Source organism: Tinamus guttatus, unplaced genomic scaffold, assembly GCF_059628265.1.
Source record: "Tinamus guttatus ecotype Peru unplaced genomic scaffold, ASM5962826v1 Tinamus_guttatus_pri_ptg000423l, whole genome shotgun sequence".
Taxonomy (NCBI): domain Eukaryota; kingdom Metazoa; phylum Chordata; class Aves; order Tinamiformes; family Tinamidae; genus Tinamus; species Tinamus guttatus.
This window is the reverse complement of record NW_028288957.1, coordinates 2,154,529-2,178,926: the sequence shown is the minus strand read 5'-3', so window position 1 is coordinate 2,178,926 and position 24,398 is coordinate 2,154,529. Positions and strand designations below refer to the sequence as shown.

General features: G+C 40.3%; 1 protein-coding gene across 4 annotated transcripts in view; it reads left to right on the top strand.

The window, feature by feature from the left end:
* MAPK10 (mitogen-activated protein kinase 10) overlaps positions 1 to 24,398 on the top strand; it is a 115,393-nt gene that overhangs the window by 90,027 nt on the left and 968 nt on the right. For all 4 annotated transcript variants that reach the window (XM_088531621.1, XM_088531620.1, XM_088531622.1 and 1 more), the window contains 4 exons: positions 6,097 to 6,279; positions 8,563 to 8,687; positions 19,062 to 19,125; positions 20,215 to 20,292. In XM_088531621.1, the coding sequence (XP_088387747.1) occupies positions 6,097 to 6,279; positions 8,563 to 8,687; positions 19,062 to 19,125; positions 20,215 to 20,292 (450 nt within the window). The remainder of the gene's footprint in view (positions 1 to 6,096; positions 6,280 to 8,562; positions 8,688 to 19,061; positions 19,126 to 20,214; positions 20,293 to 24,398) is intronic.

Below are 24,398 nucleotides of genomic sequence, written 5' to 3'. Positions count from 1 at the left end.
CCCAGAGCGTGCCGGGCAGGTGGGCACCCGCAGCGTAGGCTGCAAGTGCCTGTGCAATGGCATGGTTGGATAAGGCTTCTCATTTGTTTGTTGTTCTGTTCCTGTTTTCTTGTTTACCTTCATTTCATTTTTTGTTTTCAGTTGACATGTGGTCAGTAGGGTGCATCATGGGCGAAATGATTAAAGGTGCTGTGTTGTTTCCTGGCACTGATCGTATCCTTCCTAGCAGCCACTTTGGCCTCAGTAGGTACTTCGGATCCCCTCCCCTCCAGCCCCTTCATACTAACTAGACTAGTATTGATTTATTTGTAGTGCACCTAAAAAGCTGGGTTAAGTCCCCCTACAAAAATCTTGGCAAGCCAAAATTGTCAATAAAACAATTGCTGTGTCTCAGTAAACACTTGACATGGCCCCAGCCTGAGGAGATGGAGCACAGTGTCCTCCCTGGCTCACCAGAATCACCTCCTGCTGATAGCAGCCAGTGACCACTTGTTCTTAGGTTTGTTGTGCTGTAAATGTCTGTTTATTACTTAGATTTCATTTTGCTTCCTAAATGACTGTTCGTATGTTCAGACTGTAACGTTTGGTAGGCGCAAGTCAGTATTCACCTCAAGTGCTGTGTGAGGAGCTCTGCAGCGTGGGGAGGTCTGGTACTTAAAGCACAAGCTTGGAAAAATGCTTCTATTTCAAGCAACCATTTGTTTGCAAGTGGTAGGAAAGTAGGAAGAGACTTCGGTTTGGGCACTTGCCTTCCTCCCATTGCTAAATGATCGTTTAGCTGGGTGGCAGTTTGATGATATGACAAGGGATCTCCTCCGCGACTTGTATAATGGACTTCAATCTGGTACACCTTGGTTTCAGTTAAGTGCAGGTATTGTGTGAGAGTAAAAGTTTTTCAACATCAGCAAGAAGTGATTTGCAGGTAAGTTGTGTACATCGGTGGACGTAAAATCTTAGCAGACCAGGTATTCACACACACATGCACACATGTATATAGTATCAGTCCATTTTGCACCCACAGCTGAGGCAGTTGTCTTTTTTTTTTTTTTTTTTTTTTATCTTTGCTATGTATTTTTAGTATTTATCAGACTGTGAAAATGGTTTCTTGCTGTTCATAAGAGCAACCTAAGCATTGTGCATGCTAGGTCTAATGCCAGTGATTTGTGCTCAGGAGGCTTGCACAAATGAGACACGTAGATAACTCATTTCCAAGCTTTGTTTCTGATTTAAAGCCCAAGCTTATATAGCTCACAGAGGAGTTTGCAGGCTTTTTTTTTTAATGCAGCTTTCTCTTAATGTAGGTTTCTGTGTTGTTTTTATGTTGCATACTTTAGTAATAAGTTTTTCCTTTCCTTTTGGCCTTACTCAACTCTGGCACTTTCATACTTCGATTAAAATACAGAAAAAGTAATATCCGAACAGCAGTGAGTGCAAGAAAGCAGTGGTATCAGTAATATTTATTTTCAGGGTCTCATCTTCACATACTCTAATTTTAGTCTTCCCTAAAATGTTCCATGGTCATGTGCATGCTGAAATGAATGCGAAGCACTCATGAGTTTTCACAGGATCAGGAACACATTTCATTTGCATATGTGAGCATAAAGCTTTCCCTTCTCTGTGTTAATGTAACTCATTAACACTTACTTGTGCTCCACCAAGCTTGGGCCTAGATTGTGTTTACGTTTTGTGTGAATGTGCAGTGATAAGTGTGGGAGTTGGTGTCCTTCAGTGCTGTAGTCTGAAACGTTTTTAGGTTAATAGACTTCAGCTTTGTAAATTTTTACTTAAGAAATCCCCCAGTAAGGACCAGATTAATTGTGTCCTATACTGTGCTTTAAAAATGGTTTTCTTTTGCACAACTGCATGCTTATTATTAAGAGATCACCCAAAGCCTCCATAATGAAACCATTACATGCCATTTATTGTAGCGATAACTCCTTGGAAATCGGCATTTGCAGCTGCTGCTTTGTTCAGGTCTGTGCTGCAATTCAGTTTGCGTTTTCCACTTGTGTTCATAATATGTTGCTGCCAGGGCTGCCGAGCAGTCTCCAGAAGGATCCCTGGCAACGGGAAGCAATGGAGAATGTGCATGGTCAGGCCCCTCACAGCCACGCACTCCTGAAGTTTTTGTAGAGATTTGTGAGTGTTTCTGTGAAAGTTAATGCTTGGGTATATTTCTTCTTAGGACATGTGATAGAGTTCTCATTTGTATTGTTCCATCAGCAGGGACTGAGAGCCATAAGGGCTCAGGGGCAACATACTTAAGTGTAGAAAGAGTAAGAAAAATCAGAAACTTTTTGGAGAGAAGAAAGCTTTCTTTGCTGCGTAAAATGGAAGTAGACTTGGTTAAGACTGCCAGTGAACCAGAATTCATTATCAGTACTCTTTCTCACAAATAGTGCTTCATTACCTATCACCATTTGATACTATTTCCATTTGCTAAACTAACTGATCCATACAGCAAATTAAACCAACTTCTGTCATGAAACAGAAGGATTTTCTGATGTGGTTGTAGAAAATACACTAGCTGAAAAATAGGATGCATCTGAGTTGGCTCTGTTTGACTATTTTAACTCATTTGAGGGCTTGGGCAGAGCTGAGAACAGAACTTGGCTGTTATTCTTTTCTAAGCAGCAATTCTAAGTGAATACCTTCAGTGTCAAAAGTTCAGTGGGTTCTTACTAAGCCACAGCATTTTAATATTTCTTCATCATTTTTGGTATATGGATACAATGCAATTAAATATGAGCTAAAACCTTATGATGGTAGGTTTTTTTTTTTTTCAAAAGAATACTGCCAGCAACAGTGCTCTTTGCAAAGAAATCAGTGTAACGAAGTTTGGATCATGTTTTTGCCTCAGGCAAGAAGAAGAAAGCCAAGCTTATGTTGTCTCCGGAGCAATTTGGAAAGTTAATTCTACCTTTGAGTTGACTCAGTGTTTTCCAGAAGATTACATGAGGGGGACGAGGATTTTTCTCTCACCACAACATAAATAATCTGAACAGGGACTTGGGAAGATGCCCTATTCCTTTGCAGTTCTTTGGTGTTGTGAAAGCAGGATTTAGACGTGGATATTGTGTTAAACTGCTGAAAACATTTTTAGCAAAAAACGTGCCTTTATACATGCTGTAGGTGGAAATTCTTACCGGGAAATAGGCATATTCAGTAGGCGGAAATAAGGCCGTGTGGGTATCAGCTTCCGTAAATAGAAATCAGAGATGCCCATGCAGCCTATCACCTAACGAGCCATATTGTACAACAGCAATCAGATTTCGTGTGTGTTGCAGAGAGTTGGCTTTGGGTTTTTCTTACACGGTGTTCAAGTTTTAAAAAGTATTTAAATAATGCTGATTTTTGTGTGCCTCTTGCTAAGCCAGGTGCGTGATCATCATATATTCAGCCGTGCATGTTACAAGGGCAGTATATCACACATGTTATGGAAGCCTATATGTGGCCTAGAATACTGTTGGTAGATACTGCAATGATGAATCCATGATGTTTTAAAATGATGCTACCCTGAGGACAAGGTTGTAACCTTATATTGCAGTGTCCAGACTGTTCACTAAGTGATTGACTTGTACACAGAAACATCTGAGCACTGAAGGAAGTGCTGGAGGGGAAAAAACTGGAGCTGAACATGCTAGAAAACGTGGCATCATATTTATTCATCAGAATGGTTGACTAAAGCTACACAGCCCAACTTTTACCATCTCCCAACTTGCAGATGACTGCCGGTAATTTTTTTAAGTCCTTTTATATGAGTACTTATGTGGTGCTACTTAATTTTATTATCACTTGCTCTATTATAGTATGTAAATAGCAACTACTGTTGTTAAAGTTATAAAATGCTTTCTATATGGCCTCATTTTTTACTAATGCCATACTGTTACTTACATCTTCTCAAAGGGTCAAAATAAGTGGATACCACACTAAAAAGAAAATGCAAGTTGAATCAAGGCATGAAGATGGTAGCTCTGCCAGCTTTTTTGGCTTTGGCTGCCTGCTCCGCATGGATGACTCATGAAGGTTTTTGCAGCTCTTAAAATGTTCCAGTCACTCGGGGTAGCCTGCTTGGCTCTTACTGAGCGCCTCTCTGACAGCTTCGGAAATCAGTGCAGGAGATAAAGGCCCTTTGTCAGAGGAGTCTCCCACTCACCGTCAACACCAGTTCCCACCACATAGTCCTTACTTTTGCCTTTTTGTTTTGTTTTACTCTGTTCCTTTTCCACACACATCCATAATATCTTACTACCTTTTCTTTCTCAAGAAGATGAAAGGCCCACTGCTGCCTTTGATTCCTAAAGGCATCTCTCTTGGAAACCTTCAATAAGCACTTGAGAAGTTGCTTCCAGCGATGGCTTAGTAGGCCTTCTGTCCTATGTCAGGACAGGATACATGTGGCCTATAGAGTAGAGGGTTGTCGTTCGTTTTACACAAACCTTGTGTTAAGTTTCAAAAATCTAAGTTACTCACAAATTCTTTGTAGACCATCATTGTTTTTACCAATTTTTTCCTTGAAAATTAGAAGAATTCAAAACACTGTTTCAGTCTTTCTCAAAATATATGTTTAAATCAGTCAGTTGTCATTCCTTGAAGTATTTTGATTATCAAAACTCTAACTCCTAAATGAATCTTTTTGTTTTGTGCAAATAAAACATTTCAGGTGGCTCCCAAATTAAATCTTAATGGAATTTCAAGTAATGTAAAATTATTAAATTTCCATTCTTCACAATTAGAACTTCTTTGAAGTTCGGAAATTACTGCCACAGCAAAAATGAGATTTTTGTCCAGCTTAATTCCTTGATTCTGTTATTTTTCTGCTGTCCGGCCTTCCTCCTAAATCTCAAGGACCTGTCTTTGGCATTTGGGGAACTCCTGTACAGATAAGCCACTCAGGACAGTAGTAATTAACAGAAATAATAATAATTTTAAAAAAAAGACGTTTTGTGCTGAAGAGCTCGGAATGTTAGTGTTGCTCTAACTTTTCGTTTCTGCTACGTTCTTACGAAACCCTGATCACTGCATTTCTTAGTGTATACGTACGCACAGCTGTGTGAGCTCTCTATTTTTGAAGATTGTCTTTGGTAGCACTGTGTGTTAAGGGCAAGAGATGATACTGATGATACGGGCATTTGCTTACTGTTATCTTTCCTTTTTAATGGTATGGTAAGGCTTGTTCCAAAAATGACTGGAAGGGCTACATCTCATCCATCAGATACATAATCGTTATCTCAGAGAAAGCTAGAAAAAGAACAGCTCAGTACAAATTGCCTGTAATCCCCCTTTTTTTTTTTCCAAGCATGAAAGTCTGTTTCTTGTATGTCAGTCACATTTTTGCAGTATAGCCATAATATCTGCAGATAAAGAGCAACATCTGACTATACCTGAGGCATCATTTTGCTTATATGATGGATGCATAAGCAAATGCAATGCCTCCTTACCAAGACTTTCACAAATAGTTGGTGGCAGGGAGTGTTGATTTTTGTTGTTTTAAGAGAATTAGCACCAATTGGTTAGTGGAGAGATGAAAGGTAGGAGTTATAAAGCAAGCAGGTTAAAGGTGACATCTGTCCCCTGTAGAGTACACTTTTCCTTATATTAACGGACTGTGATCTCACTTTAAGCAGACTGAATAGACAGGGTGTGTGATGCGACCACACTATTCTGCCTTGCTATGCCCGTGTAGTTTAGTAGTATGTCAATAGGGGAATTACAGGGATGTAAAGGAAGGCAGCACAAGCCATTGGACCACAAGCTAAAAGAGAAATGGTAACGACTGTCACTGACCCAGACAAGAAAGTCTCTCCTCTTCCATGTTGGTGGTTGTTGCTGCTGCTGGATTTATACAGTGCCCACAAGTAAGTTTTAACATGTGAGAGGTTTTGCCCTTGACAGCTTGTAGGGCTCCAAGGCAGAACGGTGAGCAAAGAGAGTGACTGCAAAGATATTCGAAAAATAGACTTAAGCACCTCTGAGGATTCCTAGAAAACAGTCATAAAGAAATGTCAGGAGATTGCCCTGGGATTGGGATTGGGATTTTTTGTTTTCTTTGGGTTTTTTTGTTTTGTTTTGTTTTCCTTAACTATATGTATTCAGATATTGATCAGTGGAATAAGGTTATTGAGCAGCTGGGAACGCCCTGTCCAGAATTTATGAAGAAACTACAGCCAACAGTACGGAACTACGTTGAGAACAGACCCAAGTATGCTGGCCTCACCTTCCCCAAACTTTTTCCGGACTCGCTCTTCCCAGCTGACTCAGAGCACAACAAACTCAAAGGTATGTTGTTCACATGCGACTGCTGCAGTGCAATGAAGGATTCTCAATTTTTCTTCTCTCTAGTTGCATCCTCATTTAATCAGAGACTTCACCATGTTTGTTTAGTGCTCAGACAGTAAAGCAAAAATAATTTTAAAAGGGGTGTCTAGGGATTGGGAAAATACAGGGATTGCAGCTATGGTATTTGCGAAGCTGGAATTCAATCAGATGTTTACTGGCAGCTGTGCTCACTCGGATATGATGAAAATGAGAGGAAAAGGTGAGTAATACTTGTAGTGAGTGGCTGTCCTTCTGAAAGTGATCATGAGTGGTCTCTTAACCAACACTGTCAGCCAAAACGCTCTTGACGTTGCTGGGGTTTAGTAGCTCTCATAGGTGGACCTGATATTTTGAAAAATATTGTAGTTCAATTCTGATACATAAAGCATAGAACTATCTTAATTACTGTGGGACTAGATATACCATTCTCCTTTATATGCTGTGACATGTATGCAAGATTTTTTATTTTACATCGAAGCTATGATTAACTTGACCAGGACATGGACCTTCAGTTGGGAACGGTGATTAATGTGTGCGTTAAGTATAGAAAGGATTTCTAATTGCAGCTATGGAACGTCTACAGACTTGCATGTCAGTTGGCTACCACATGAGTACTTTGCATTGTGTATTAGGATGACACACAGTGTTTTTCAGTTGCTTGTAATTTGCATGGCATTATGTTACCCAGAATACACTCTCAGTTACTAGCTGTTTCATAGCAAGGCTAAGCTCTGGGAGCCAAGTGAAAGGCCTGAGCAAATGCTTTTGGATGCAGAACTGACTAGTGGAATTATGTTGGATTGGGAACTAATGAGCAGGAATGATAGTCAAAGTGTGTTCTGCTCTTTAGTGCAGAAAGTACATGCTTTGGGCACACTGAATACCAGTTTTTAAGATGCAGTCACAGAACAAGGAACAAATGCCTAAAAAAAATCTGCTTTTTGCACTAGTACATCTTCCCATCCTTCCCACTTAAATATTTCAATGCATAACATTAACAAATTGCCTTAATATTATTTTTATTCACCTATGCCTGAAATATATAATAATGTTTAATACTATTTATATTTTAACTTTAACTTTCTTTCATATTTACTATTGCATGAGGCCAGGTGAATTAACCCAGACAAGGAAGAGCTTAGATACTACATTTGTGGTAATATTCGATTTCTTCAAAAAACAAGGCATGGGTTTAAGTCATGTTGTATTTGTTACAAACTCTTGACAGTAAAAAGGAATTTGGGTAATGGAAGAATCAGTTTGCCACAGTAGGTTATATTATCAGGTAAAATAACTCAATGCCACATCATAGAACTCAAAGTATATATAGCGTGGTGCATTTTTGTAGAGGTGGATAGTGTCTTCCATTAATTTCCACCTCAGTGTGAGACAAGCAGGGCTTGGGCTGTTCTGTGACATATTTTGCATGGCACTGAATTGGCCAGCAGCTTTCTGGCTTGGTTGCTTCTGGTACGTGACCCACCTGCCCTGTGTGTGTTGCATTTCAGCCTGCAAGGGGAAGGTGCCAAAGAGCTTAGAATGGCATAAAACGTCCTCTGCATGCCAGGTTACAAGGAATGCCTGCACAGGAGTCCCGTTCTTTGCCATACAGGAGTCTGCTTTCAAAGATCTTGAAAATCTCTCTTTAGCTTAGAGAATACTTGGTAGTCTGTTTGGTCAGTAGTGACCATAACATTCTTGAGGATTTGACAAACGTCCAAAATTTTATTCTTGGAACTTGAATCCCTTTTCTAGGGGAGCCTAGAACTGTGTATCCTTAGTAGATCTTGGAGTGGAGCAGAGATCCAAAACTCAGTTTTGCTGGGACTGCTAGGAAGTGAGCACCCATCAGCTGAGAACTGAGCATGCTTGACCAAAGGGGAACTCCCTACTCCTTGCTTAGACACCCTGTGTGCTTTTTCCTACTGTCACTAAAAGTGATGTAGTTGGCAGAGGGGAGGAGGACATTGTACCATGTGCTGATTTGAGACACTTTTGCCTTTAATGAACTGCCCCAAGGAATGTCTCACAGGGAGCCAGGTTAAAAACAGTGAATATTCCACAGTGCAAAAAGGGTTGTCATGTTTTACATTTGAATAAGCTAGATGTGAGTGAGTCCACAGACTACCTTTGAGATCTCTTAAAGGATTGTGTTTATTCTTATTTTCTTAAACCAAGTAACCTTCCTCTGGAGGTAGTGATTTTCTGCACTAACACTGTGTTTTTCTGTTTTCATTGCTCTAGCCAGCCAAGCCAGGGACCTTTTATCAAAGATGCTAGTCATTGATCCAGCCAAGCGAATATCAGTAGATGAAGCCTTACAGCATCCATACATTAATGTCTGGTATGACCCAGCGGAAGTGGAGGCGGTAAGTGAGATGACTTCTGATTGCAGATTGTAAAATCCAGGTATGATTTAGAGTTGCTCACTGTTTCACAGCAGCTTGATACCAAGTATGTCATAAAGAAACCGTGTTGTTATGACTGGTGGTCTTGGGATTTATATGAATGAGTTCTGTAGGGACAGGACACTTTTTTTTAATACAGATTGTTAATAGATGGGAAAAGCAGAAACACTTTCAGGGGCATGAAACTGTCATTTGCTGCTTCTAGACAACATGCCAGGGACACAGAGAAAAGCTGTAGAATCCAGTTGCTCACCTTCTTACTTTTCTACCTGTGTAATGGAGAGAGTCCAGCGCAGGGCTACGAGGATGATCAGGGGCCTGGAACATCTGCCCTATGAGGAGAGGCTGAGGGAGCTGGGCCTCTTCAGCTTGAAGAAGAGAAGGCTGAGAGGGAACCTGATCAGTGTCTGTAAGTACCTTAAGGGAGGCAGTGAAGAGGATGGTGCTGGCCTGTCTTCAATGGTGGCCACCGACAGAACTAGGGGTAATGGCCACAGACTGAAACACCAAAAATTCCACAGGACTTAAGGGAAAATTTCTTAACAGTGAGGGTGACAGAGCACTGGAACGGGTTGCCAGGGAGATTGTGGAACCTCCTTCTCAGGAGGTCAAAACCTGCTTGGAGGCAGTCCTGTGCCACGTGCTCTAAGTGATCCTGCGTGTGCAGGGGCGTTGGACTAGATGATCTCTAGAGGTCCTTTCCAACCTCTATATTTTCTTTCTATATAAACCTGTCTTTGTGAAGAACAGCAAGCATAGTTTCCCATGTTTATGGTGTAGAATATATGTGGAGAGAAGAGTCAAACAAAACAATATAAAATCTTGAGCTCCAGACTTGCAAAAAACCTTAGTGGAACATAAATTCTTCCTTAAAAGGGGGCAAGTACTAAATGGTTTCCTGGCTCATGGCTTAGTGCTCAGTTTCCTCTAGACTGCATGGAAAAGGAAATGAAGTTCATCTTATCCTACCGTTACGCTCCAGGGACCTACGCGGGCACCGTAATGAAGCAAGGACTGGCTGATGATAACAGGAATTAATGCAACCTATAGGTAGGAGAGGTTGGACTAGGTGATCTCCGAAAGTTCCTTCCAGCTTCAGCTGTTCAGTGATTCTGTTCAGTGACGTGGTGCAATACATGTAGGTATATAGGTGTGGAAGTTCTGCATAATGTTAACAGGTAATAAAAAGCCATTGTAATAGTGAAGTTAAAACTCTCTTTTGGATGACATTTCTCTTAGAGAAAGAGAATAACCTGCATTTAGCCTGAAAAATGATCTTTGTCCACTCACCCAGAGGATACTTCATTCCTTCCTATCCTTCTTTCCCCCTTGGTAGTGAGAGAAGGGGAAACAAAATCAAACCAACCCTGAAAAAAGATGAATTTTTCCCCCCCTTTTCTGCCATTTAAGTTATTGCATTCCTTGCAATGCTGAATGATATGCTGATATGTGCCAACAATGATAAAACTCAAGGAACAAGTATAATGAATTGCTTGCTAGTGTGTTTTCTTTTTTTTCTGTTATTTTGATTTTGTTTTCCTGTGAAAGTAGTGCTGTGTGGTTTCAGGAACTTAGGGTGACAGTGTGTATTTCTTCTGAAGTACTGTGTGTCAAGGTGGTTTGTGCTGTTGTTAGCTTCTGTTGACATAGTGCGTCAAAAAAAACATAAATGGACCAATTTGGGGACCAGAGAAATATTTTGGGTCTCTTCAGGATGGAAAGACAGAAAAAAGCATTAGGGAAAAATATGTTAGCGTATGTAAACTCGGAACTTGGCAGAAATAAATCAGTGCTGTTTAGAGAGATACTGCAATCCAGCATATGTTCCGTTTTAAAAGAGAAGCAAGTTGAGTGCACAAAACCTTGAAACATTTCAATTGCTTAGTGTTTTTGGAGTGTGTGTTACTTAAGAGATGTTCACGGGGTTTGATTCTTCTGTCTAGAGGGCCTTCCATTTTTATATCCTCTTGTTTTCTCTAAAAGTTTACATATAAATCTGAAATACAAACATGTGGTATATTCCTGTAATCCCTGACAAGGGGTTGTTTACTCCCCAACATGCCTCTTTCAACTAGTATACTATTGTCAGATACTTATCTTATATTTCTGTATTTCCATGCATTTATTGTAATTGGAAAAAGAAGGAAGTGTTTTTGAAAGCTTATGAGCTATGATCTTCCAGCAGTCTGGAAGAAGTCTCTCCCTAGTCGTATTTTTTGGATGATTTTTAGATTTTTTGTTTTATTCATTTTTTTTTAAGACCAGGTTTCAGGGATATTGTTCTCTTCCCTTGCTGCATGCTTCCTGCACCAATTTGCTTGGATTTTAGAACGCTTCTGATCAATGTTGCAAGCGCAAGAAGCAACCGCAGTAGGTGGAGAACATGACAGTGACTGTTGATCCAATTCTACTTTTTGCCTTAATGAAGGTGCGCTTTCAAGCAAGTAGATCTTTTCAAACATGTCCAGTTACAGCTGATGTTGAACCTAGTATCCTTACCCTCTTAAACTGACCAAGATCAAGGGTTCATCTGTGGCTCAAGAGACCTACGTTCAATTTGTGATTGTACCATAGAGCTCCCATATGATCCAGAGCAAAATATATCCTTCCTCTGGGTCATAATCATAAAACGGGGATAATAATTGCTCTCTTTCCTTCCCAAAGAATGGGCTGGAATCTAATGAGCCCAGAAAGGCCCTTGAATGCCCATAGTAATTAGCTTCTAGTTTAGTCATCTCTGACCTGTATCTCATATCACCGTAGACATCCGTACAAAATTGGAGGCACATATTATTGATTTGCATTCCATGCCTTTTTCCTGGTGCCACATTTCCCTATTTGGGAAATGACTATTGAAGGTGCAAAGCAGTGGAAAACCAAACTGTCATTGCTGGCATAGTACCGCAAAGAACAGAGAAAGTCTTGCAAGGAAGAAGCAGCGCCTTTAAATGTGCAGCAGTAAAAAAGCTGGCATTGACCCAGTTTGTGGCTTGCATCTTTATGTGATTTATATCTTTCTAGAGACACTTTGTTCTTTCCACCCACCTCGTTCTTTGCATGGTTGTTGTGTAGTTAAGAGTGCTTTCCCCATATGTCTTAGATTCTAAGTTTTCTCCTCCAAAATAAGCTATATCTTGCCTATACCACGCTACAGAATTGTACTGATACCTTAGCAATAATCACTTCAACAGTGAACTGTTACTAAATTGCTGAGATGCTCTTTCCTCTGCGATATGGAGATCCTTCTCCCTGGATCGCAGCAGGCTCTAAAAAAGAGGAAGGGTCAGGCTGTGTGCAGTGCAACTGAAATAGGAGAACATGGGGTGAATAGATATTTATTGTATTTTTTGAAGTCCTAAGAGTTAACAAGGGAGCTTGGCTTACTTAACACTCTTTGTCAGATCTCATTTTCAAAGGGAAAGTTAATTGGAGGCCCTCTTTTCATTATTAACAGCTAACTGATTTCTAAATTTCCATCTGCTCATGCCACCTTCAGTGGCTAGCTATGAACCACTTACTAATGATTTTCTGGAGAAAGCTTCTCTGAACTGGATTTTGTGTGCTTCTTGAATCAGCTGTTCAAGTGTAGTCCATCCCTGTTTGCATCTGCATTATCTTGATGAAGGAAGAAGTTTCTGAAAAGGATTCCTGGGAGATGTGTGGCACTGCACTAGTAAGAAAGCTTCACTTGTGCTGGTACCTTCCATGTATGAGCTTGCAGTTCCTGGCTGAGTGCTTGACATCAGATGGGCTGTTGGTTCATTCAAGGCAGCAAGGAACCAGTACATGATGAACTTCACTAGTGGTAACACTATTGATTTAGTGCTTCAAGTATGAGGTAACTTGTTACGTCTTGTTTCCTGTTAAAATTTGAATGCAACAAGTCATTTCTCACTTTCTTGGGAGACTTTTGTCGATGCTGATGTGTGCTATCCAACATCTGTACTGCCATGTTTTATCAGTGATTCTTGTGCAGTGGATCCAAATGAGTAGATCAGGTGGACCCAACTCAGTTGGTCCAGCCACCTCAATTTTGGAGAGTGGAAGTGACGTTTGTCTGCCATCATACCTCTGTTCTGCAGATGAATCCTGCTTCCTAGGTAGGAACCAAAATAGATAAAAACACCTCTGGAAGGGTCTCATGAACTCTTTGCGCTGCTAGTCTGCGTTTGTTTTCTCCACAGACAAAACAGATAGCACAGCTTGGAAAGTTTAGGAAAATGGCAATTGGAAAGGTGAGTATGTAGCCTGATGCCGTGCTTCGACTGAATACACTTAAGAATTACTCCCAGTGTGGTCTCAGGGTTTTGTGACTACATATCTTAAGCCGTGTTTGGGGGCCAGCTTTTACAGATGAAGACGAAAAAGCTATGGAAGACTCCTGCCTGAAAGAGTTGGTTCACACCAGTTAGCCACTTTTTCTTCGTGAATTATTCATGAGCAAAGTCAGAATCTGTGTTCACCATTGGAATTAGCTGACAAATGCTGTCTGTAGACATATAGCCACCTAAGGATTTCATATAAACTTTTGGAGAGTGCACTGTTACAGATTTTTTTTATTCTCAGTTTGTGATTAAGTTACCTGATCCTGCTTGTGCTCCCAAAGATGGAAGACTTCCAGCTTGAGGATGAGTTTCTATGCACAAATACATGTAATACTTTATCTTTTTCTATCAGTTCTGCAAACTTGCATAATGGTAAGGTGATTGGAAACGAGTGGGAAGATGTGTAGCACAGTAGCCGTTCTTATTCAAAATAAGATATTTACAGCATTTGTTCAATTCTAGTCTGTCTCTGATCTCTCATATTTTAATTATTAGGAGACCAGGCAATTTTAACTCTCTGCTGTTTCAGTTACTTGATAAACCTGACAATGAATTTTGCTTTTGCCTGCTCTGAGTATTTGGACTTACTCTTGTTTTTCATTCTCTTTGCTCATTTGACAATTAAATTCAGAAGTGTCATTTTTTTTAATGTACAGATCTTTAACGTGTCAAGCGTTTACAGCATTCTTGAAGCATTTCCCCCCTGCAGCCTTTAACCCAGCATCAACAAGGTGCATAGATTTTTTTTTTCCCAAGAGAGAACCAAGCTTTAAAAAAGAAATTCAAGTGAAGTGTATTTGTCCCTGACTCACTGAAAGCTCCTCACTTTCATTCTCTGTTGCCAAGATTGTGACCTGAACATTTTGCTCTGTGTGTAATGAACAGGAGGATCAGGACTTGTCTCCCAGGCTGAGGAGCACGTTAGAGAAGCTTAATGGGTACTAAGGTGTTCTTCAACTTTAGTCTCATCATTTACACAAGGCAATCCATTGCTGTGATGCATCTGGCTCTTAGTTTTCAAATAAGGGCTTTGCCGCTTCTGAGTGGAGGGAGAGCAAAGGCTGAAAAACGGATTTTTGCGTTCAGACTTCTCATGTCGGTACCAGTGGTTTTTGCTTTGCCTTCTCCCAAGCTGGCCCTTTCTCTTCCTAGATGGGCACCTCGCCCCACTACATTGGCTTCCCTTTTGAGGACTTGGGAGCCTTACCTGTGGCCTGCAGTGGTCCAAGGGCATGCACTGGCAAAGAAATAAATTCTGTTGCTTCCTTGGGCAAAGTTTGCCAAGGACTGTCTCACGCATTAGTGAATTCTCCTTGAGAGTTTGCGCCTTGGCAGCCTTTAGTGGCCTCCTTACGCCTGTACAGTGCAAGCCTGCTCTTCCACAGGCTTCCATGCTGACGCCAGAGACCTGGAACTACTTACCTCTCCTGGGAGAGCTCTTGCAAGCGTTGAATGTGTAGGATGCACTTTGGCCAAAGCCAACTACAACAAAACAGAAAAAAAATAGTTGAATGTGCTAATAAAGTTGGCAGTAACTGGTTCTGCCAATAATTCTTCACTGGAGAGATTTTAGTGATAAACAGGGAGTGATAATTTGGAAATTGGGGTATTAATCTGAGATTTAAAATAAAAATGCAGAAAAAAAAAAGTGCTAACCCACAGACTTCTCTCATCTTTGCAAGTCTGTAAGACTAGTATTCATTTCGCTTAATTTTAGCTGCCCAGAAGATTAGCATTTATTTGAAGCTGGTAACGTAATCCCCGTCCAGAGGGAGTGGAAGGAGGCAGATGCCTCCAAAGAGCAGTTCTTAGCTACCTTGTGCTCCCCTACTTTATTCTATCTTGGGATGCTTAATTGTAATTTTTTTTTTAGCTGTATTTTTCCATAGATCATAGATCGTTGATGGATCATAGGTAAATAGTTTTGATCGAGCCTGCCTCCCATAGTGCATAATGTTAGGCAGGATTCCTCCCCACTATCAACAACTCTACAGAGATGACTGTAGGATAACACTGTAGGACTGTAGAGGTAACACTGAATTTAGGAGAATAGAAAGGTAATAAAAGATATGATGTTTTCAAGTATAATAGCAAAGGGAGGTGATTTAGCTAACTTAAATATGTGCCCCAGTAAATCAGTCCATCAGAAGCAGCTAAGCATCCAGAGTGCAGTATTCGGGAGGGGCAGGAGGAAGGGTACCTGAGAGCATTTAATGTGACAGAAAATTTCCAAGTGAGCTGCCACAGTATCCGAAAGTGTCAGCATATGTTGGAGAAAGCAGGGAAGAGCCCTGGAGGCAGTGCTGAGAGAAAGCAGAGAATTCGGGTCAAAGTTTTAACTTGGAGGTAATGACCCTCTGTGTGTGGCCAGATTTACAGAATTACATGTGAGGAACAGAACATATAGCTCTGTCTACTTAAAAAGCACGCTTCCGTGACAGCCCCAATCCCTTTTTATAAGTCTGTTACAAGTTAATGGTCCTTCACAGGCTATATGGGGGCAATAAAATTAGGACATCTTATTCTAATGGACAAAGACAGTAATATGAATGGGAAATGACAGGAATGCAACTCTTGTTTTTCCTTCTTGACAGCAACACTTTTTTCCCCCCTCTTTAACAGGATTAAATTCTAATCATTAATTTTTCAATGACTAGGTTATTCCCTAAAAAATAGGCCAAGTAATTCGAGGTCCAAAAATGTTTGCTTGTTTGTTTCTAGAAGAATCTGTCATAGGAGAATTCCTGTTCTTGGCCAGTTGCTGATGATATAATCTTAATTTCTTCATCTATAAGTGTTTTAGAAATGATTTCCTTTTGGAATCTTGTACACATCTGCCTGATCTCCTATTGCCTTACTAGTTAGGAGCCTTTGTTTGCCGTGGAACTGTTTTACCGTGCCATTCTAGGTGAACAAAGCTGGTCACAAAATTTGGTACAGGTTACTGTCTGGTATTTTCTGCTAACTGAATTCCAAATTAACCTAGATTTTATTGTTATCTGTTGTGTGTGGCATACACCATCTATTAGAAGAGAAATTCTTAGTTGAGATGTGAATTACCACGAAGGCTCATTCACCGTTATGTACGGGCCAGCCTGTATGTTAACTTTGAATAATTAAATGTCATTTCCTACAGTGGAAAATAACAACAGCTTTATTTTACTTTTCCTGTGAATGCTGAGCATTCCTGGGGACAAAGAAGCGCTTTTGGCGTGTTCCTTTCCAGATGTTGTATGTAACCTCTGGGGTGAGCAGCCATAGTTTTTTTTTTTTTTTTTTAACAATCTCTCACAGGATTTTAATTTCATTTTATTTTTGCTCTATGTTAGCGATGCACATCTGTTATCCCTCAAAAGAAGTTTTCAGCTCTGCTTTGCACGTGGTGCATAGATATTTTCTCTAGTCAGCTCTATTTACCCAGTTATAGCTGACTAATTATGGAAGCTGAACACAGCTTCTGCATCAACCTTTAGAAATGTCAGGGAGAAGTAGTAGTTATAGGAGAAATAGGCATTTGTTGGCTTTTCTTTTCTAAACCAAACCACAGCTTTCTCCAGCTTGTCATTTCCCATATGTGCAAGCTGTGCAGGGGTCTGCGTGAAGCTGAAAAACGTGGACTCGTGCTGCACAGTCTCATTACAGTCAGAGTGCTCAGGAACAGTTCAGAGCCCAAAGGAATCACAGTTCCTTTGGTGGAAGCTCTGGACAAAATTTTCCAAGAGGCTCTGCGAAGGATTTGAGGACGGAACTGACACAGAGGCATCTCTTCCTCCATGCCCATAGCAGACTGTGCCCAGCTCGCTGCAGACTCTGTAGGCAGTCCTGAAGTACAGCACGACCCTTGTTCCTTTCCTCTGCAGCTGAGGTTTTCAGGCCTCTGCTGGCAGCACACCTGTGTCCTTAGGTTTCCATAACAAAAAAAATAAACACAACCTTACTTCATAGCAGAGCACAAAAGGATTTTCATATGCACCTTTGATAAACGATCTGCTAAATGGCTTAAATCCTTAACCTCACACCATTAATTGCTAAAGCTTCCATTGCCTCTGCTATTTACATATTGCTAACTCCATCGTTTCTTTCCACTATGCTGCATCGCTACCAGTCCAGCCTGTGACCCAGGGAACAACCACCAAATGGCAGCGTCCTCCAAAACCAGCTCTGCACCCTGTTGGCCCTAGCTCTGCAGTCAGGGCAGAGAGGGCTGAATTTGTTCAGATGGGAGCCCTATCTCATTTCTTTCTCGTACTGGCATCCAAAATAACCCCATCTCTTTTGGGAAATCGAGACTACATTAGCCTCAATGTAGACCTTGCTTTCTTTTTCACTAGTCAAAGGCTTTTCTTGCATGGTTAATGGAAAGATAAGACAGGAATCCGGTTGTCTGTATCTGTGGTAGTTTGCCTACTCACATGAAAGCTTACCTTTCTTTTTCTCGTTTTTTAAGAAAAGGTTGTGAAATTATGTGAGATAACCCATGTCTTTATTTTGTGTTTTTCTTTAATAATTTTTATTCTGGTTAGTTGGTAGTAGATATTATTTGAATAATCCATTTGCAAACTATAAAAAAAAAACCATTGAAAAAGCAGTGATTTCGATGTAGACAAAAATACAATTCCTTCCTTTTCTTCCACATCCAAAAATAGATTCTGTTCTTTGTATTTTTGCCAATCCAGTGCTTGCAAGTGCATCTGGTTTAGGGAGAAAATGGCGACCTTAAAATTCAGCTAGATGCTGCCACCCATAGGACTGATCCAGACTCTGCTTTGGTTTTATCCTAGTTCATCTGCACTTTTTTTCTGAATCCTATGTAAATTAAACCATCTAAGTCTCAGTCTGCATGGGCTACATGGAGGATTTATAATGATCTCTAAAACATAGCTACTGTATTCTGTAATAATTGTAGCCACAGAAAATGAATAATGATGAGGTCCGTCGTTTTCTAAACCATTTCAGTTAGATGGGCTGCAAATAATTCCTAGGACAAACTTTCTAGCAAGGAAAGCAAAGACTAAAATCAGGTGTTCATTTCCTATGCAGAGGGCGGGTATGGCAGCTGCTCAATTTATGCCATTGCACTGGCAAGACTTGTGCTTAAAAACCTCCCATCTTCCCTCTAGAAGCTGGGTTTTTAAAAAAAAAAAATAGTTAACAAAATTGGCTAATTGGCCTGTGGGGGGTGTCACCTGGTTGATAATTATAAATTAAGCTCTGTCATTCCCACTAGCGTTAGTGAGGGCCATGGGAAGATGAGTTCGCTGCTGAAACTGTTGTGGTATTCTCAGATTTATGCTGTGGAATTGGTGAAATTATAAAGACTTCCTTCCATGGGGAAATTTAGAGGGGAAAGCTTCACTGCCACATTGTGGGCTTGGGGCAGCTGTTGGCGGAGCTCCGTCAAACTATGTTCTACCTGGGCTTCAGAGGTTATAGAGCCTGCCTGGGTGAAGAGGAGCGATAAAGCTTTGTAAAATGGTGTCTCATCCTTCTTTGTATATTAGTATCTCAGATGTGGAAATATTTCAGTAGAATGAAGGAGGAGAGACACTTTTGCTGTTTTGACTGGTGCATTTGGCAGCAAACATCAGGAAAGAAAATGAATGCACTAAGTTGTTGTCCACTTAAAGCAGGTGTTGAGGCTCAGAGAATGCTGTTATTTTCGTATGTCCCCATACATTTCAGGATCTGCAATTTGGGTGACATTGTCAGCAGCTAAAAAATAACAGCAATAAAACTTCCTGGCCAAAGTTGAGTTACTTCAGGTCCTATTTCAGTTGCAAGGGCTATGCTTTTTTAAAAATGGAAGCAAGAGCAATATTGTGATTTCTTTTACAGATGCACTTTTATCTCCAGAAGTGTTAATTTGCTTAAAATTCACTTGCTTCGCGTCTTTCTGTATGTACAGATGGATAACAAAGAGTGAGAAGAGAACTTACTTTCACTCAAATAAGTATTTGTAATTATTTATAACAAAGATAACTTGCAAGTTAACTTTGTTTCTCTTCTGCAGCCTCCTCCTCAGATATATGATAAACAGCTGGATGAAAGGGAACATACAATTGAAGAATGGAAAGGTACGCAGAGCTTTGAATTGTGTGGGACAGCATTTTTGTAGTATATAAGCCACATCCTGCAACCAAGTGCTGCTGTGTAAACCTGTAAGAATTTCACACTATATAGGCCCATAAGCTGGTACTGCAGTAGCAAATATGTAAGGAATATCATGAGTGTTGTCATTATCTCATTACTCAGGTTAACACAGGAAGTGCAGATTCCAGTGCTTCATTGAAATCTGAGAGTATCATCTGAGAATAGGCCCCTGCTGGGCAGCAAAGTATGTCAGGGTTTTTCTCAAAGTAATTAACACAGTGTTATTGCGCTGCTTCGTTTCTAGGTACTGTAATATTAAATGATTTATCTGTTCTAGTTTTTTTTTTTTTTCTGTTTGACTCAGTTCGTCTCCAAAAAGGAGAGGAGATCTTAGAGAGGCGAGTAGAGGATTAGTACTCCTGGAAGTAAAGTAGTGCTGACCAAGGTAGCCCATGGGAGTGCCGTGCCAAAGGAGTGACACCCGCTGTTCCTTTCCAAATCAAGAAAAGATGTGCCAGAGCAGTCTAAAAATGAATATAAAAAAAATCAAAGTTCAAAATGAATATTTCTATGAGTAGTACATGGACAAGAGTGGCTTAAGGGTTGCATTCTGTCAACACAAAACTTATCTGGAAAGGTTTCACTACAGTCTCTTTAGTCTGTTTTAAAGAATGGGACATCTGGCCTATTTGATTTCATTAGATGTATTGCAGAAGTGGTGAGACCTTTCCTGGTGCACTTGTGGTTTCATTTAGGAGCGAGGTGTTATGTGCCTCATCCTTTCCACACTCCTCCCTGCCCCACCTCTCTGGCCACCCAAGCAGGCTAAGTACATTATAGTAACAGCTACATAATGATGCCAGACTGGGAGTACAGACTGTTACTTAATTCTTAGAGGGAATGGTAGTGGAAATAAGGATAGGCAAAAGAGCAGGAAAGAGGAGGAAGTTAAGATGAGTTAGTGAAGGAGAAGACAGAACTCATTTACAGTTAATCACATGTATTTTGAAAGCACCATTTGCATCCTGTGATTTTTTTTTCCTGTTTGTAATGGTTCAAATTCTTCCTTGCAGAACTTATCTACAAAGAAGTTATGAATTCTGAAGAAAAGACTAAAAATGGCGTAGTAAAAGGACAGCCCTCTCCTTCAGGTACTCAGCCCCATTGAATAACCTCAGTGTGTTTTCCGCAGTGGCAAAATGAGAGTGGAGGTAGCTGGAACCCCTTGAGGGTAACACCAGTAGTTACCTATGCCAGATTCAAAAGTCTTTATGCAAAGTAGTGACCATAATGGATTAAGCTTGATTAGCTGAATTCCAGTGTCACGTTAATATTCAAAAAATTGGTCTACGTGCAAGGATGTTGAACACGTTTGGGTGTTAATAATATTTCTTGTGTTAGAAAATCACTCCAGGTGTTTTCCTTATTGGCAGTATGGAAAGCACTCAATGGACTCTCTGACCCTAAAATTAACTGTACTGCCCCGGGCTCTGTGATCAGACACACAGCAGCTTAGATGTACCCGTGTAAAGCCAGTCATATGGTTTGCTTCCCTTCATATTCCACTTTTTCCCTACCAAGTCTCTCTATCAATCTCATGCTTAGCAAATAAGCCTCTCTTTATCCTTGCCCATTGGGCCAAGTTTTGTTCAGTTTATACAGTTGTTTGGTATCTAAAGGTTCGCTTTAACTGACAGACGTGAAGTGCCCTGGTTTTGAACATACAATTCCTGTCATAGGTAGAACTTCTGCAGAGTCTTTCAGGAAACTATCATTCTTCATTTCAGTGTCTTCTGCATATTATAATTCAAGAAGATAATTTTTTTTAACCTCCTGTTTCACTTGTCACTGTGCCATAGGAGCTAGCCTAAAATCTGAACAGGAAAGCAGCATTAGTAGTGATTAGACAATGGGAAACATGGTGAGAACAGCAGTTAATACAGTGCTGTCTGGTGATATTAGAGCTTTAGCACTGCACTTGGATTTTGACTTAGATGAAATAAGATATGGAAAGCAATTCATTGTGTTCTTGCTGAGCAGCAAAGCAAGTACAGGATATGCAAATTGAACTTACGGAAAAACTGTGCCACCATTGAAAATAAATCTGGACTTGACAGATACCTAATAAATCCTCATTGTTTAATATTGCAGCCTATAGAATTGTGGCTGCAATCTGATTTATGAGGCAATAACATTGTAGTTGCTGGTTTTCAGGAATTAATTTGTGAAGACTATGCAGAGATTACCTTTTTTTTTTTTTTTTTTTTTTTTTTTTTTTTTTTTTTTTTTACAAACATGGAATCTTTTAAGTGTTTTTTCTTTTACTGTTTCCCTTCGTTTTTAAATTGTAAAGCAAATAGTAGTAACTGTGTGTTGCCCTGAGATGAGGTTGTTATGTGGCTCAGTAGCTTTTCCATTTTCTGTGACTTGGTGCACTTAACTAACTTTATTCAAAGTATTGAAAGAATGATGTAAAAAAAAAAAAGTCAACAGTTCTAAGCATCTTGTATTCAGATTTGGTAGCAATTCTGCTTGTTAAAGTTGTTCTAAATATACCAAAATATGGCCTAAAAAGTTCCAGATGTTCAGCCTAGATTTGTTAGAATATAGGAGATAGCAGGGCCAAAGAAAGCAAACGATATAACACGGCAAGGGTTCAAAGGGCTTTTTATACAGTTACCAGTGCTGAGCAGACTTGGCATGTGCCATTGGCAAGTAGTAACTGAGCTACTAAACTAGCTGTAGAGCAGAAATATTGATGAGCTTTTCTCTGTAATAGCTGTGATGCTTTGGGCTGGCGAAATGCTGTGGATACTGCTGGGAACTCAGTTATTTTTCTGTTGACAGCTAAGTAAATTGGCAGAATTGCTCTTTGAATAGGAGGCCTATGAAGCAAAAGCCAGATCTATGAAGTTTGAAGAGAGGGAAGGAAATAGTTGAGCAGATACGATGAAGATGAAGGCTTTCTTCTTCCCTTCTGAAGATACAACTTTGGTAGGCAGAATTACCAGACTAAAGTCTTAGTTGTCAAAGGCAAAGAAAGGTAGTAATGAACATGCGGAGGAATTAAGGAGTGCAAAATGGAAGTCTTTGAGTAAGAAGAAGCCAAAAACTTTCAGTGGCTCCTAGTGAGGTGACAGAAGCTCTAGCTACTGCTTGGAGATCATAAAAAGCAACTTGAAGAACATGAGTCTCCTCTTCTAACGCTATTCCATAGTCAGTGTTTCCTTAGTTATTTCTCTGTTATAGCAGGTATAGCAAAAGTAAGAGGGCAAATTGAAGCAGGAGGAAGAGAGAGATGATATGCTCAGATCAGGTGGTTAGCTGGGGAATGTTTTAGAGAAAGGCTTCTATCATGAAGCTCTCTGCTGTGTTTAGACTGCTTGCCCGTATGCAACACGTGAGTTGGAATAAGGTGACAAACTTTTAGATATTGACTACTCAACACACATTGAAGTTGATTGCAAGCCACACAGAGCGCTGATCCAATGTGATCATGTTCCTGATTAATAACAAACTTCCTAGTGGTTTTATGAACTTTCTCCGGTCTATTTAAGAGTGAATGACATAAAGCCTCAACACACACATTGTGCTTGGTCAGTGTTCCTGGCAGGACTTTGGAAGGCTAAGGTTTGGGGCTCTATCAATATAGCAAACAAGCAGGAGAAGAGTTTCCATGATTGCTTGAGAAGAGCTTTTGCAGAGAGAGCTGAAGTTGGCGGTGCCAAGGCTGTTACCCATTCATACTCAGAGTAGGTAAGTGCTTGCATACTAGGATGTCAATCCCCTAGTGCCTCAAACATGGGGCTTGGAGAGCCTGAGGTGCCCCTCTAAACTGTGCTTATGCCCAAATTAAAAAATTGCTTTTATCTAAAAATGTTCCCAACAGTTATTTCTCCAGTCTGATCATAGAAACCTCTGTAGATTGTCTTGGTCATTCTCAAAAAGCTTTTTCTATAGTCTTGCCTGAATCTTACCTTGCAGCAGTTTAACTCTGTTATTTCTTGTCCGGTCTCCGGAAGACATAGGGAACAATTCCTTACATTTTTCTTTCTGGGAGCTTTTAGCTTACTTGAAATCCATTGCCACATTCCCTAATCAATTATCTTCCCTTTAAAGTCAACTACCCACATTTTTCAAAATTTCTTCTTAGGTCATATTTATTAGACATTTGCTCATTCTTACTGCTTTGTCTCTGCCTGGTCCAGTGAACTTAGGTTTTCTTAGATCACAGCACCCAAAACTATCTGTGTAAGGCCCTAGGGCCACGGAAGTGAGTGAAAGGAGTTGTCTGCAGGTGTATAGGTGTTTATATAGGTGTGTGTGACCACCAAAAGCCTGGTCAAGGTTTCTGATGCTGTCTGAAAATAACCTGTGTCCTCACATGCAAGCAAAACATTCTGTGCTTGCAACGGGCAACTATGAATCCTCTGAATTATCCTGGTAAATGCATTAGTGCTTGGCTTTCTTCTCCTCTTTTATTCTGATTTCTTCGGTCACAGTTAGTTTGGTCTAAAAGACAGATGTGAACAAAATGAGAAGGTGGAGGTGTCAGAGCAATATGGTGTTAATTGGCTTCCTAGGAATGTCTCTAATTTCATCTAAAAGGATGCATATTTCAGGACACTGCTATGCATGTCATGAGGTGATTAATAGCTACCTCCTGTCCATCTAGTTCTAATAACATACCTGAATCTAAGCTGTGGTGCAGCTGGGGTTTGAGTAAGGGATCAGATAAAGGCTACTTTTACCGCTCTTGTAGTTTAAAAAAGGTGAATACAAGTACATCTATAGATAGTGTAAAACCTAAAGCAAAAATGGTGTCACATGCATTTCTAATACGCAAGGCAAACTGTGTAGTGCACATCATCTCATAGTACTCAACAGCTTGGGATAATGGCAAAATACTTAAAATGCTTGTCGTAAGGAGCTGGCAATTTTTGGCATGCAACAGGGAGATGAGGAGAGAAAAGATCTGTGCAACATTTCACAGCCAACTTGGTTCCAAGAAATACATTTCTCAAAAGAAAAAGATACTGTGAAAAATGGGTTCCAATCTAGGACTGTGGAAACTGCACAGAATGGTTTCTGTGCCCGCAAATACCCACCACTGAATGTGAAGTAGTCAAGTGCCCATGCATGTAGAGGATCCTGCACCTGACTGTCTGCCAGCTTGTATTCACATTGGCATATCCACTTTGCATATTCAGGCTTTTTAATGTTCAAGATACTTCTTGGACAAACACGCTCCCACATA